The 13,482-nt window shown below is 31.1% G+C and overlaps 3 protein-coding genes across 7 annotated transcripts; 1 reads left to right on the top strand and 2 right to left on the bottom strand.

Moving 5' to 3' along the window:
• Positions 1 to 575: 575 nt before the first annotated feature.
• On the bottom strand, positions 576 to 4,073 carry LOC132703336 (RING-type E3 ubiquitin-protein ligase PPIL2). 5 transcript variants are annotated; one of them, XM_060672522.1, is made up of 8 exons: positions 4,013 to 4,073; positions 3,299 to 3,886; positions 2,967 to 3,245; positions 2,762 to 2,910; positions 2,449 to 2,600; positions 2,205 to 2,394; positions 812 to 948; positions 576 to 760 (listed from the first exon to the last, which is right to left on the bottom strand). In XM_060672522.1, exons 2-8 carry the CDS (start codon positions 3,858 to 3,860, stop codon positions 679 to 681), a joined length of 1,551 nt encoding a protein of 516 aa, XP_060528505.1. In that variant the 5' UTR covers positions 3,861 to 3,886; positions 4,013 to 4,073; the 3' UTR covers positions 576 to 678. The 5 variants fall into 5 exon arrangements, 2 of the variants coding, with proteins under 2 accessions (XP_060528505.1, XP_060528504.1); XR_009619063.1 differs by lacking the exon at positions 4,013 to 4,073 and having other exon boundaries at positions 2,327 to 2,394; positions 3,299 to 3,952; XM_060672521.1 differs by lacking the exon at positions 4,013 to 4,073 and having other exon boundaries at positions 3,299 to 3,950.
• A 39-nt stretch (positions 4,074 to 4,112) lies between these two features.
• On the top strand, positions 4,113 to 9,212 carry LOC132703338 (ubiquitin-conjugating enzyme E2-24 kDa). Its single transcript, XM_060672523.1, has 4 exons — positions 4,113 to 4,250; positions 5,394 to 5,588; positions 5,989 to 6,256; positions 6,799 to 9,212. The coding sequence occupies exons 2-4, from the start codon at positions 5,397 to 5,399 to the stop codon at positions 6,894 to 6,896; spliced, it is 558 nt and encodes a 185-aa protein (XP_060528506.1). The 5' UTR covers positions 4,113 to 4,250; positions 5,394 to 5,396; the 3' UTR covers positions 6,897 to 9,212.
• Positions 9,213 to 10,042: 830 nt separating this feature from the next.
• Positions 10,043 to 13,119, bottom strand: LOC132703647 (CD63 antigen-like). The gene is made up of 6 exons (XM_060673030.1): positions 12,973 to 13,119; positions 12,821 to 12,905; positions 12,573 to 12,764; positions 12,341 to 12,511; positions 11,543 to 11,761; positions 10,043 to 11,320 (listed from the first exon to the last, which is right to left on the bottom strand). Exons 2-6 carry the CDS (start codon positions 12,881 to 12,883, stop codon positions 11,255 to 11,257), a joined length of 711 nt encoding a protein of 236 aa, XP_060529013.1. The 5' UTR covers positions 12,884 to 12,905; positions 12,973 to 13,119; the 3' UTR covers positions 10,043 to 11,254.
• Positions 13,120 to 13,482: the final 363 nt, after the last annotated feature.

Raw genomic sequence — 13,482 nt, 5'->3', positions numbered from 1 at the left:
ATGTTACTTACAGCGGGAACCGTTGATAACAGTTAGTTGGATCGACCGAATGTATAGGGAGACGACCACAGCAATAAATTATGTTTGTTATAGAGAGTTTACATATGAGAATGTACAGGCACGTTTGAAAGAAATATATTAAGAAAGGACATTCAACATGAGCATGCGCAAGTCAATAAAACCAGTTGTTTCAAGCCAACCAATAAGACCTAGAAATCAACATGGCCGCTAACAGATCATCAGTTGAACAACTTTGTCAACAAAAATGTCATAACCGTCTGAGACGCATGAATGCCAGAGTATTAGCGGCCCCTATATCTATTAGCCATATTACATGTGAAAAACTATACCGAAATGTACCACATTCCTTCAGAAGTTTCGTAAAAAGTATTACAGTAGCCTGTGGACATTTCCTTGACAAAAAAAAAATCGAAATGTTTTTGGACAGACATACCTACCACCTACAACACAACTTTTAAACAATGATAAAGTGTCAGAGTCGCACGGATAAAGATAAGAAAATTTTTCAATTTCACCATCAATTAGCTCGTTATTTTTTTTTTAATAAATTGAGATAGACATAATATTCATTTATTGCCTTGATTAAGAACATCTTATATTGTAATAGTAATATTTCAAAATTAAATTAAATATAATTTTACATTCTTTTGGGCAAGTTTACCAGTTACTAAAATTATTGAACCCTGTTTTGAATGTCTTTTTCTTTCTAGGCTGTAATTCTGATTCAACTTTTTCAGTTCTAAAACATACAGCATTGTAAAACATATTAAAATATTAAATCTGAATTTACCTCTTCAAAACATTTGGATTTATATATTTTCCAATTCCTTTCCTAAATTCTGTTAAAGGTACATTTTTAGCGGGCCGATTTTTTTCCTCTGTTTCTTCCTTTTGCTTAACTAGCTCTTCTTCCCTTTCCTTTGCCAGCTAAAATACCAGTATTTAAAAAGGTAAGTTTATACAGCGTGTATCAGTGAGAACTTATTCGCCTATCTGTTGTCGTACAAAACTAAAACTGCCTAATAATTTGAATATATGGCATTATATTAAAGTAAGTCATACAGCTGAAATATCTTCAATCTGGCGCCAGTATCAGTTATACCAGAAGGAGGTGTCAACTTGCTTATTATATAACTTTGTGCATGGATAGAATTTTGACGTTTGTCAATTCTGATGGTCATGTCACATGTCATTTAATAAATGTTAATAGTGTTGTTTGTCGTTAATTGTCCTAGAAAAAATGTAGTAAATTTATTAAACACGTTTTTCTCTACAAAACAAATTATAAATATCTTTTTGTTAAAGGAATTGACAGATGCTGGGGTTGAAACGTCACTGATGACAGAAAATATTAGGTATCTCGAAAACAGTGAAAGTACATTATAGGTACCGACAGCAATCGTATATTAAGCATTTTATTTAAAATAAACAAGGTGACATTCTCTTGGGGGGAAAAGCCAAAACCCTAGACATAAATATAATTTCCCAATGGAACATCGGGTGTTACAAATTCAATTCATAGAGAGGAGCCCAACAATATTCCACTAAAATTTTCATGTTACCTTTGGAATTTTCGGAAATATATTGTTTTCATTTTTATATTTTAGGGGTTTGTGGGAACTTTTTTAGTTTTATCTTATTTTGAAATCATTTGTTGCAAAAAAATGAAATAAGTGAACACTCAGTAAACTACTGATTTTCTTAATAATTCAGTTTTTGCGTTACAAGTAAAAAGGAATAAATTACTCAATATGTGTGTTGTGAACTCTGAGGGATTCACAAGTTATAAAAATGTCATGTACAGGGTGGACCTTTTTTTGTATTTTATTTTATTGTCTCAGAAACAGTGCTAAAAAAACGTTTAATAGAAAGGTATTTAGTTTAAATAAAAGATTTATTTTATTACATTTTCATATACGCAATGAAAACCCTATTGGGTCATGACATTAACTTTCTTATGTTTTTTAGTAGGACACCCTATTGAAAATAAGTTGCTTTTTAGAAAACCCGCAGATAACTTCAATTTTTTAACAGAATTGTATTAGCCTCATCAATACACCTAATTTGAGCTACCCCATATCTCTTATTTTTTTCAAAATTCCAATGGTGCGAGCCACATTTGAAACACTGGGTATATTCGCAAATATTTGTAAAAGCACAATATTTTGTATAAAAAAAAAAACCTGTTCATCTGCTTCATCATAAGGATTAACAAATATCTGAGCTTTTAGGAGTGTTATATCATCAATTGGTCTATCTTTATTATCCACCTCGATTTTCTCCATTTCATTCAATGTCTCCATACCTCCCACAACATGTCCAAAGATTGTATGTTTATTATCCAGATGTTTACAGGAACGATAGGTTATAAAACTATAAAAACCCATCAATCAATAAACAGGAGTTGGTCTGTTACACAATACTTGCAACTGTGATCCATTTGTATGTTTACCAGAATTGGCCATTGACACAACACCCCGCCCTACATGAGACAGGTTAGGTCTAAATTCATCCTCAAATTTATTGCCCCATATAGAAGTTCCCCCGTTGCCGGTATTGGTGGGGTCTCCACCTTGAATCTGAATTCAAAGAAACAAGGCAAACTGTTAAATAACTGAATTACTTTAATGATACACTAAATAAACTTTCATTTTTTTAAAAGCATAAAGAATTTTATAAACCTGTTACATTTTACATGTCAGTAATTTAGATAAACTGTATTTGGGGGAATGTACCTTACCATAAAATTCCTAATGGACCGGTGAAACTTGGTACCATTATAATAACCATTTTCACAGTGTTTAATAAAATTTTCGCAAGTTTTGGGAACTTCATTACAATAAAGTTCTAAATTTAGTGGACCCAAATTTGTTACTAGTCTAACATACCCTGCAAAATTACCACTGTTATGGCAATAACTATGTTGAGAATTAAACTTATCATACCCTTTTTTTTTACCCTTTCATACCGAACTTCATCATTTGGTCTTATTGCTGCTTCATGCACCATTTCAGGAGCCAAGGAAGTTGATGTGAAACTTGCTGCTACTTTGCCTGTTGAATAATGGGCAGCATTAAACTTATCAGCTTTCTCCAAACTTTGCTGCTTATTTATCTCAATAGTAGGAGACTTATATTCTCTGCTCAATTCATCCAATGTATATTTTGTTTCCGGGTTTATACTTTTCAAACGAGCTTGGGGGTTTAATCTGTCAGCAATCTCCGCTACAATAAATTGAATCTTACAATAATAATGTAAGTATTATAAACGAAATTACCCTCGGTTTCAACTCTTAGATTATGTTTCACATGATGGAACTGAGATATGTTAAATTTCAGTAGATTGTTAGGATCTTGAAGTACAATAATGTCTTTTCTCTCAAAGGTTTCATCATTGATCAGATCTTTCCAATTATTGTTCTTTATATTTAGCTGCTCAACAGCTTCCATTGAATAAACATTACCAGTCTTTGCAATTGCGACAATATGAGTGCTATTATTGAAAGGTTTGTACAATACAGGACACTCATAATTCTCATCCACATCTTTATGCATATTAAGTTGCACAAGTGAATGGAAATCCAGAGGTTTACCTGAAACTGGATTTATTTTGAACTTCTTTAGGAAGGGAATCAGTGCATCTAAATCAAATATATTGCCGTCTAAATCGCAAATCGGAACTTCATAGGGTTGTAAAGAGAGGCAACAGTGATCAAAGGGTAGTCTCTTGAAATTTAATTCTTCCTTGGATGTTTGGCCGGGCCTTTTGCCACCATACAATGTGGTCCATTCCGTGTAGGTCAAGTACATCTTATCCTTCTGATGTTGCCGTTTTCCCATCTTGAATCAAAATCTTTCGCAATAATCTACAATCAAAAATTTCTAGGTTATACGGAAATTCAAAATAAAAAAGATACAAACAGGATGGCAACTTAGCGATAGGATACTGCTTATCTTGGTTTCTATAATTTTTTTAAATCAATTTGACTTACATTTTAGTCGCCATGTAAAATAAGTTTTTAGGGTAAATGTAACAGAAACTTTTTATTATTGTCGAAAAAAATACTAATTAATTAAATTTCTAAAATTGAATTAAATCAGTAGGTCGGTGACAGATCAGCAGGGTTGGCAATCCTTCCAAAATTCCTCGTCTCAAGTACGCCATGATCAGCCGTGAATTCTAGAAAAGGAGTGTTGTTTGAGTTTTAATACAATTTGAAGGGTTTCTAGGTAAGTTAAATACAGCAAAAAACATTGTCAAATAGAGAAACATTTTAACCAAAACACAGACAACTACCGTTGTCGTTTTCCTTATTTTTTGGAATCTTTTTACTGCATGTACTAAACATTTTTTGTTTATGCGTATTATTATAAAATATAATCGCGTAACCTGATCATATTTAAAGATTTTTTGAACAGGTGAGTCTTGGTAATAGTTTTTCTGTAGTCGATTTGCGACTGCCTTTATTTCTAATCAAAATGGCTGACTCCACAAACAGAAATCAATTTTGAAGGAATTAAGTGTTTCAGTCATTATTTTGTAAATTTTAAATGATGGATAGTGTTTAAGACCCAGAAATTCTTAGGGAATTGTGTCATTATAATGTTACACAGCTCCGCAAGAGTTCAATTATCATTTTTTTCCAATTAACTTTAGGTGCAAAAGTTTAGTGGTACCTTTATGACTAGGAGTTGTCACAAACCACATCAACCCAAAATGCGCAATGACTTTCTCTGTAAAAGTTAAGCTTTTTTATGGTCAGGAGTAACACTTTAAATGCAACGAAATAATTTTTACAGTGATACACCAATAACTTGTATGCAAGTGCTGTACAAATCACTATCCTGTTCAAAGTGTATTCTAAAAATCTTTTAATTCCTTTAAGTTTATGAATATTATGGCTTCAGCCCATTGGCACTTGGTGTATTTATTTATTAGCAATAAAATGACTTCATTTTGTATTCAAGTTTTCCTGTAGAGCTAACGCTTAAATTTAATCCTTTTTCATATATATGTTAAGTGCATTGTGGAAAATCAGGCATTGCTAGCAGTGCCGGACCATTATAATGTAGTGCATATGAAGAAGGTCTCACTGGCGAAAATATTTTCGCAGTTAATCACACTGCTAAACTAACCAATGGTCATTGCAATTTTTCCACTATGTCAAGAACATATATATAATATATAAATTATTGTAGTTATATATTTTTACAATTTAGAAAAAAATCAAAAAATTTTAAATATCAATAAAGAAAAAATCTATTGTTTAGTAGCAGAGTTTGATACATTTTCTGTCACATCGGTTGATTATGTATGATTGATTAATTGAATAAATCATTAACAAATTAAATAAATTTTAATTTCTTTTTTAGAATATGTCAGCTGCTGGTTCAAGTGGTTCAGGCCGTGGCAGAGGACAAGCTTCTGTAAGTGACCAGAAAGAAACAAAAGAGCCTAAGCCTAACCCAAAAATGTCCAAAGCTTTGGGAACATCTGCTAAAAGAATTCAAAAAGAGCTCGCTGAGATCACTTTGGATCCTCCCCCAAATTGTAGCGCTGGGCCTAAGGTATAAATGTACTATTAACTCCACATTCTTTTCAAGACATAATTTCCTTTTTTTCCAAACTGACTTCAATGATTTTAAATTTGGTATTCTGATATGCAAGGTTTTTAGACTTTGAATTTAAATAATTAAACCCACAAATCCTTTTTTAAATCTTTTGATATTCTGTCTGATCTGTGCTCTTACTCAATGACATCAGCATTTTACATAGACTTGTTTCTTATATAAAGCTTTTTTCAAAATTGAATTGAAACATGATCTCAGATCAGAAGAATCTAAAGAAAGTAAAGATAAGGTACAATAATAAAAAAAAACTACAAACTGTGACTGTAGTACGCATTGAGAATGCAACATTTGTATAACAGTGATGTGGATAGAATTTCATATCAGTTTTTTCCCAAAGGGCGAAAATTTCTATGAATGGGTCTCAACTATTTTGGGCCCTCCTGGATCTGTTTATGAAGGTGGAGTGTTTTTCCTAGACATTCACTTTTCACCAGAATATCCATTTAAACCTCCAAAAGTGACGTTCCGTACTAGAATTTACCACTGCAATATCAACGGCCAAGGTGTGATATGTCTGGATATTTTAAAAGACAACTGGTCCCCAGCATTGACCATTTCCAAAGTTTTGTTGTCGATTTGTTCTTTGTTGACTGATTGCAATCCAGGTAAGGAAAATAGATTTTGATTAAATGTTTGAACACATCTTTTGATTAATTTGAATTGAAACACTTTTTAGTTTGTCCTTTGAGATTGGTAAATTCTGAATATGTACTTGGTTACAGCTGAAAACTAATATTTCTGTCACACAGTCAAGTAATATTGTAAAAATGATTAAAAAAACAATACAATAGTTTTTGCTTACAGCTTCTCAAAATTATATTTACAAATTTAAATGGACAAAAACAGTTCTCTCCATGTATGTGTGAAATGAAGCTTTTCAAAAGGGTGGTGCTTACCATTGGAAATTATCGTATTTGAACCCTGAAATTAAAGCACAGCATGTTGAACCAATAAGTCTTTAGTTTTATATTCTGATTCCTGATATTTGATATGTATTGTGCTATCAACACTTTTTTTTCAATTTTTGTAGAATATTTTGCAAAAGAGTTCAAACCATTAATATCTCAAAAATGGATAAACTGATCCTTTTGAATAACTTTGTTCAAAAATTGTAATGTGTAAAACATATAGCACCTGTTATTTTTAGCTGATCCGTTAGTTGGAAGCATAGCAACACAATATTTGCAGAACCGTGAAGAACATGATCGCATTGCCAGATTATGGACAAAACGTTACGCCACGTGATTGGCTTCACTCCATCTCAATTCTTCCATTTGTGGTTCCGTTGTGCCAGTCCAGGCAGAAATGGTAATTCTCATATAAAACCTTATTGAACTGTCTTCGTTTTTTCTTTCCTTACATTATTTCATAAAATTCGCGAATCTGTTTCATTGTATATTTATAGGTTACAAAATTCATAATAAATTATTTTTGAACTGATACTTTGGACGGAGAAATTGCTGGTTGTACTCCAATTTTAGACCTCTTAATACTGCCCATTAAATAGATTTTTTATTATTTTTTTTTTCTTGGATCCAAAATAATTCAACTTATACGGGTGTTTAAATTCTGGCACAGGCAATTTAGGATTAACCAAGACTGGTTTCACATTTGGGTAGCGTTATATCTTGGTCGACACTGTGGTTCTTGTTCTATCACAGAGTCAAAAGTGTGTATTTTAATGTAATAATAATATGGAGAACAATATATACAAATTTAAGTGCCAATAACCGCTTAAAAAATCAAAAAGAAATGAATAATATAATCCAAAACACTAGGATCTAAGCATCCTGCTCCGGGCAAATATGATAATAGTGAAACGGTGGAGGCCAAAACTGCAATTTTGGTCATACAATTTATTTTATTCTTTGATAGCAGTAATTTTGTTTTTTTGTTTTTTTTAAATATCTGGTACAGTGTTGAAACTATTTTCAATTGGTGGTGGTAGTGCTTAATATAGGTGGCAATGAATTTAATATAAATTAAATGAAAACCCAAACAAACAAAACAAGATGGGATAAATTATTGTATTTTAATTTTAATTCAATAATTTTTTTGGTTGAATAAAAAGTTGAGATGCGAAATTTGTAAGGGATCTATTGAATTAAGCATTTTTGTCTTTTGGATTTCCCTGTCCTTTCTCTTTGAAAAATGTATCAACTTACAAGTTGACATATATAAAAAAAAGTATACATCATACAAAAAAAGAACATCCTTTATACTGACCAAACGGCAGTGGTAAGTCGGTATGTAGGAAGCGGAGATAAGTAATTTATTCAAATTAGAAAGATATAAATATAAAAATAATATTTTGTGCCCCAATTAAATAAGTCACATAACCACCATATCAATTTTATTCTGTAGAGCTTATAAACTAAAATAAAAATCTGACAATTTAACGTTGCTGGCGCAAGGAAAACCACGCAGAAGCCAGATCCTTCGAAATCATCGCACTAAACTGTCATCGTAATTGCTCCGCATAACAACTTAGCAGTGTTCAATAAGCCTTTTTGAGGACTCACCTATTGATTCAGATTAAATCTGACCAACTGAACTGTTCTGATAATAATTTTGATAATTTTAATTAATAAAGTTCAACATATAAAAATTAAAGTAAACATAGGTAACTAAGAAATATCAAAAAAACAATGCTTGAAAGACAAATTAATGTTAGTAAGAGCAAATCTTTTGATTGATTGGGGCGTAGTATGTGACACATTGGGATCAATGTCGGGGCAGGGTTAGGACACTCGACACATTTGCTCTACAACCGACTGGGGTATCCTCTAACAAAACGCGATCGCTGGTAGCAAGTGTTTTCAATAAATTTCACTTAAGTATCAATGCCTGTTCTACTATTTAAATGCCTACTGCCCCATATTTGGAACAGAGCAATTATACTGAATATTTGTGCGGCACCACAATTTTAAGTTTCTGTCATATTTATTTATTTTTTGCAATACAAGTTAATGAAGATGACCGGCAGCTCTACCACTATATTTGCATTGAAAATGCTTTTATTTGGGGTTCGCCACATTTCTCTATTCAGAATAAATCTATTTTCTTCTGTGTAGTCCAGGTAATGTTGTGTTCATGTCTTAAAGTTCTCTTAGAAATTACGGAAGTTCCTTGGCTGTTCTTAATCGTCCTATGTTGCGGTGAATGAAAAATTTGTTTCGGAAAAAAAGTCATTTCGCACTATTTATTCAAATAAACTTTGTTTGGGAAAAATTTAATGCCAAACTTTACTTGTCAGTTCGAAAATTAAAAATTATGTAAAATGTAGTTCTCTGAAATAAGTCGACTTGCAGCGAATTATTGATACAATCGTAATTTGCCAGTGGTCTTGAAATGTTGTGCAATTAACTCCAATGTAGATTGTTTAGGCAGAACTACATGTTTTTGTTTCAATTGCAATGTGTTTGTTATTATAAAATTAACAAAATATTGCAGTAATAGCCTGATCAGATTTTTGTTTTTTTTTTTCACAAAATTGTAAGAGAATATGGACTATTCTTCTAGGTATTGTTTAGTTAATATGTAATTGTAATAAATTTTTAGTGTATCATATGTTGTTTTTATATCATATTGCAAAATATGGAGACATATATAATACTTATTTTTCCTTAAAAATACCCTACTCCCTAAAATGTTGGATAATGGATGTATGGGATTCGGGTATCGGATCATTTTAAAAAAAATTAAGCTCAACAAGAAAAATTCAATTTTGAACATTGAATAATTGAAATCAAATTTAATAAATAGTTTACTTACATTAAGAAACTAGAAAATTGCACACTATATGAGAGAATGGATCAATAAAAAATTGTATGAACAAAACTACATCAATTTAACCTAAATTGATACCAATTGGTTTGTGGAAAAACAAACAGGTTCCTTTTTCTTGCGTTTTTTTTTTTATAATGTTACTTAGGTCCACAAGGATTCTGGTCATTAATTGGATTCCAGTTAAATAAATGGCAATGGGTAATGTATGTGTTATGTGGGTATTAAGTTTTTGTTTTGTTTATAGGGACAACTATCGTTAGAAATTTTTTGAGTTACCATTTCAACCTTTGAGGTGGACATGAATTTTTTCTTAGTAATGCCACAAACTAAAAGAAGCCATGAATCAGATTCCTAAGGTGAAACCATGGGACTGCAATAATAAACTTGATAAATATTCCAAAATAATCATTACCTTTATTCAACTAACTAAACTAAACTTTAACAAAAATGACCAAAAACCAGCAGAACAGAGATAAAAGTAAATATATTTTGCTTTAAAAAATTGCATACTATGAAAAGAATGAACAAATAACAGCCGTTAAAATAGAGAACTTAGAGACAGGCAATAGTTTGAGTACAGTGGATGACAACAAAAACAAGTATTCACACATTTAATATTTATTTAACTTTGGTGCAAAATTAAATTGTAAAGTATATGTTAGCAAATACATCAAATACAAATTCTTAAGTCTAGAAATAAGGGCATCTATTCAATACCTGTCAATCTATAAATTGCAAAACAATGAATTTCTCACAGATAAAACAAAAAAAAATATATTCACTTGAATGTATATACGACTTTCATTACAATTCTAAGTGGTTACTCTTACTTTAAATGCCCTTAAAAATACATTACATTTATAAATGTAAATATATCAAATAAATATTTTTATGAATATATTATATATTAAAAAAATAAAACTATAAATATTCTTGTAATACTTTTTGCTTCCAGCTCTTTTGTTTTTGACACAACAATGCTTTGGTATTATACGAGTTTATGGACTAGCAACAAGATAGTCCTGTTAAACATGATTTCTAAAAACATCTGTTTGAGTTTGCTCAGTTTAAAATTGTTTGTCCTTGGAAAAAGTTAACTATTCTCTTGTAGTAAACGAATACAGTAAATGTGTTACAGTGATAAAGTAAAACTGAATATTTATATTTGAAAATATTCTAGAAAACAAGTGCACTCATGTTGCTGATCCATATATTGAAAACACATCCTAAACTACGAATAAACTACAAAATGTTAACTGTGTAACAATTAGAATAAAATCAGTCTGTGAAGGTGAACACATAGAAAAAAGTTGAGAAACGTTCGGTTTGCAGGGGGTTTGCAAAGAATGCATACATTTTTGATATTTGTAAATTCACTGTTATTATGAGCATTTTTTTTCAATAAGTAAGTTTCAAAGAGATTCTCTCATCCAACAATATTAATATAGATATCCATAAGATTCTAATCTGTCATGGTATTTTATTGCAAGACAATGGTGTTTCCTTGGAATAATAGAAAAAATTGGTTGAGCAGGCATTACTTCCCATTGCATATTCAGTCTTAAGAATTGTTTATTACTTATGCAAACTTTTCTAAATGCAATAAATATCACTGAATACACCATTGTTAAGTTGTAAAACCCCTGTAAACCTAGATCCATAGTCTAAATAGTGAAAAATGTTAATATATTTTGCGTTATTAAAGTAAAAAAAAGTGAACAATAATATGTCTATCAACAAACCACATAAATACAAATATTAATATATTACATTAATATATGGGTGCACACAGAGACAATGCTTTATAAATTATTTTAAACCGTTTCATATTCTTTACGAATATGCCGTGCGAGTACACAGGCAAAGATAATTCCGAACATCTGAAAATAAACTTTAATAAGGTATCTTTTCAAAATTAAATAACAGTACACTGTATATTTATCATTTATGAAAATCATGAAAAATTGTCATATGAAACGAAATTTTTAGTGTAAATATTACATTTACAGAGTGACACCACAGCATAGTTGTGGTGGAGTTCTAGTTGAAAATTTGTCTTCTACCAGTTCTGTAATAGGTTATAAAAATAACATAATTTTTACCTGGCCACCAGCAATGCCCAATCCAACTGCACCAATCACTGAAGCATACATCACCAAATATTCCTTCAGTTTGGTAACACATGAATCTTTGTAATAATCTGGTGAGTCTAATGTACAACTACCATCATCCTTTTTATCTGGGCAACAAGTATATGGTAGGATTTTCTCGCGAGTCACCTTTTGCCAATCTTTTGGACCATTCATGCCGCAACACTTTAGCTAAAGTTGGACAAAATTGCATAAAATGATATAACATATATTATTATAATCATTGTGCAGTATAACAATTTCTATATCATAGTGAAATATCTTGACAATGAGTAAAGTTAGACTTCTAGTAAAGAGCTGCATATATTTGGTGTAAGATATTTTGCTTAATGAACTTTTATGAAAGATTTTTGATAAGTATTTTTCATTACATTTTATTTAGTTTTTAATTGGAGTTTGTGTTTTTTTAACCATCAATGGCTCTGTAAAACTCTACTATTTATAGGCTAGTAATTCGCCTTCCGTGTTATATATTTTATGGTTATATGGAATTTATGTTTTCTCAGTTTCATAACAATTTTATCCTTTTGAAGAAAATTTAGCTTAATACTTAAAAAATGTTTGTAAAAATAAACTATTAAAATTGTCTACTTTGCTCTGGCTATGGAGTGACCTAACGTTAAAGTAGTTGTAAAATTATCACACTAATTTGCTTAATGGTATGACTGATTAAATGCAACCTACACAAATATTCATTCAATTGGTCCATGGCCTTGGAAAAATTTAATTCAATAATTAATCACAACTTACATCATGCTGAGCAGAATTCCATGTTCTTTTGATTTCTTGGTTTGTATTATATTTATACATAGTGGAATTCAAAGTATCTTCAAGCATAATGCCGACATCATTACGGCGAATGTATCCAACTACTCCAGCAGCAACTTCCAAAATAAGTACAAGACACAGTAATACAGAGAACTAAAAATTTTAAAGCAGCAATAACATGTATATTACATAAATTGCAAAATTAAATATTTACCGTAATGATCATGCAATGGTTTTCCTTAACTGCACCGCAGCACCCAAAGAATGCTACGACAAAAATGATCAAACCCACCGCAATTAAAATAACTGGGGCAAGTTGGTAACTGGGATACACAAAGTTTGAATATTGGGCATAAACATGCAGGTGTACTAACACACCAACCACCAATATGGCCAGACCTGAAATCTGTTGAAAGAAAGTTTACTTTTTAGATTTTAAACAAAATAACTTTCAATACCTACCGCAAATAATAGATTGAAGAAAAACAATAAGTATTTTACACAAGTCATCCCTCCAGACACCATTTTGTCGTATTATAAAATCAGTCTAAAAAAACAATGGGCATTCAGTATATTATAAATCTATAAAATCACTAATAATAGATTATTATTACCTGTGAGAATTCAACAGCTGTGAAATATGTTTTCCTTTTTATTGGAGTGAATCCAAAAATAAACAACTTTCAAGTCAACCACAGCACATTTATTTGGTTTGTTTATTTTCAATCAATAGAAGAAAGAAGCGGAGAGCAAACACCAGCGGAGCTGCGATCAAGAATGCAGTATATGCAGCCTGTTATAAAGAAGAAGATTGTAGCAACGCATGCGTTTGAAGTTTTTGTGCAGTTTGAAAAAATATTTAAAGTTTTCGTGGAATTAAATAGGTTAGATTTTATATCAATGGATGCCTTAAATAAGAGAGAATAACCATAAATCCTATATTGTTTTAAGAAATAAATTTTTAAACATGAAAAAGCCTTCGACCATCTTCGAAACTGGCCAGCAACGGCAACACCTCGAACACCGTAAAAAAGGTCGCCTGCAAAGAAGGGGCGCTGCCGACACTTAGATAGACCGAGGGATGCTGGGTGTCGGCATTACAACCGGTTCTAGCAAACGTTAAG

Source organism: Cylas formicarius, unplaced genomic scaffold (genome assembly GCF_029955315.1).
Source record: "Cylas formicarius isolate icCylForm1 unplaced genomic scaffold, icCylForm1.1 PGA_scaffold_6__28_contigs__length_40554024, whole genome shotgun sequence".
In the NCBI taxonomy this organism is placed as follows: Eukaryota; Metazoa; Arthropoda; class Insecta; order Coleoptera; family Brentidae; genus Cylas; species Cylas formicarius.
The sequence above is the reverse complement of the archived record's forward strand: the minus strand, read 5'-3'. Positions and strand labels throughout refer to the sequence as shown.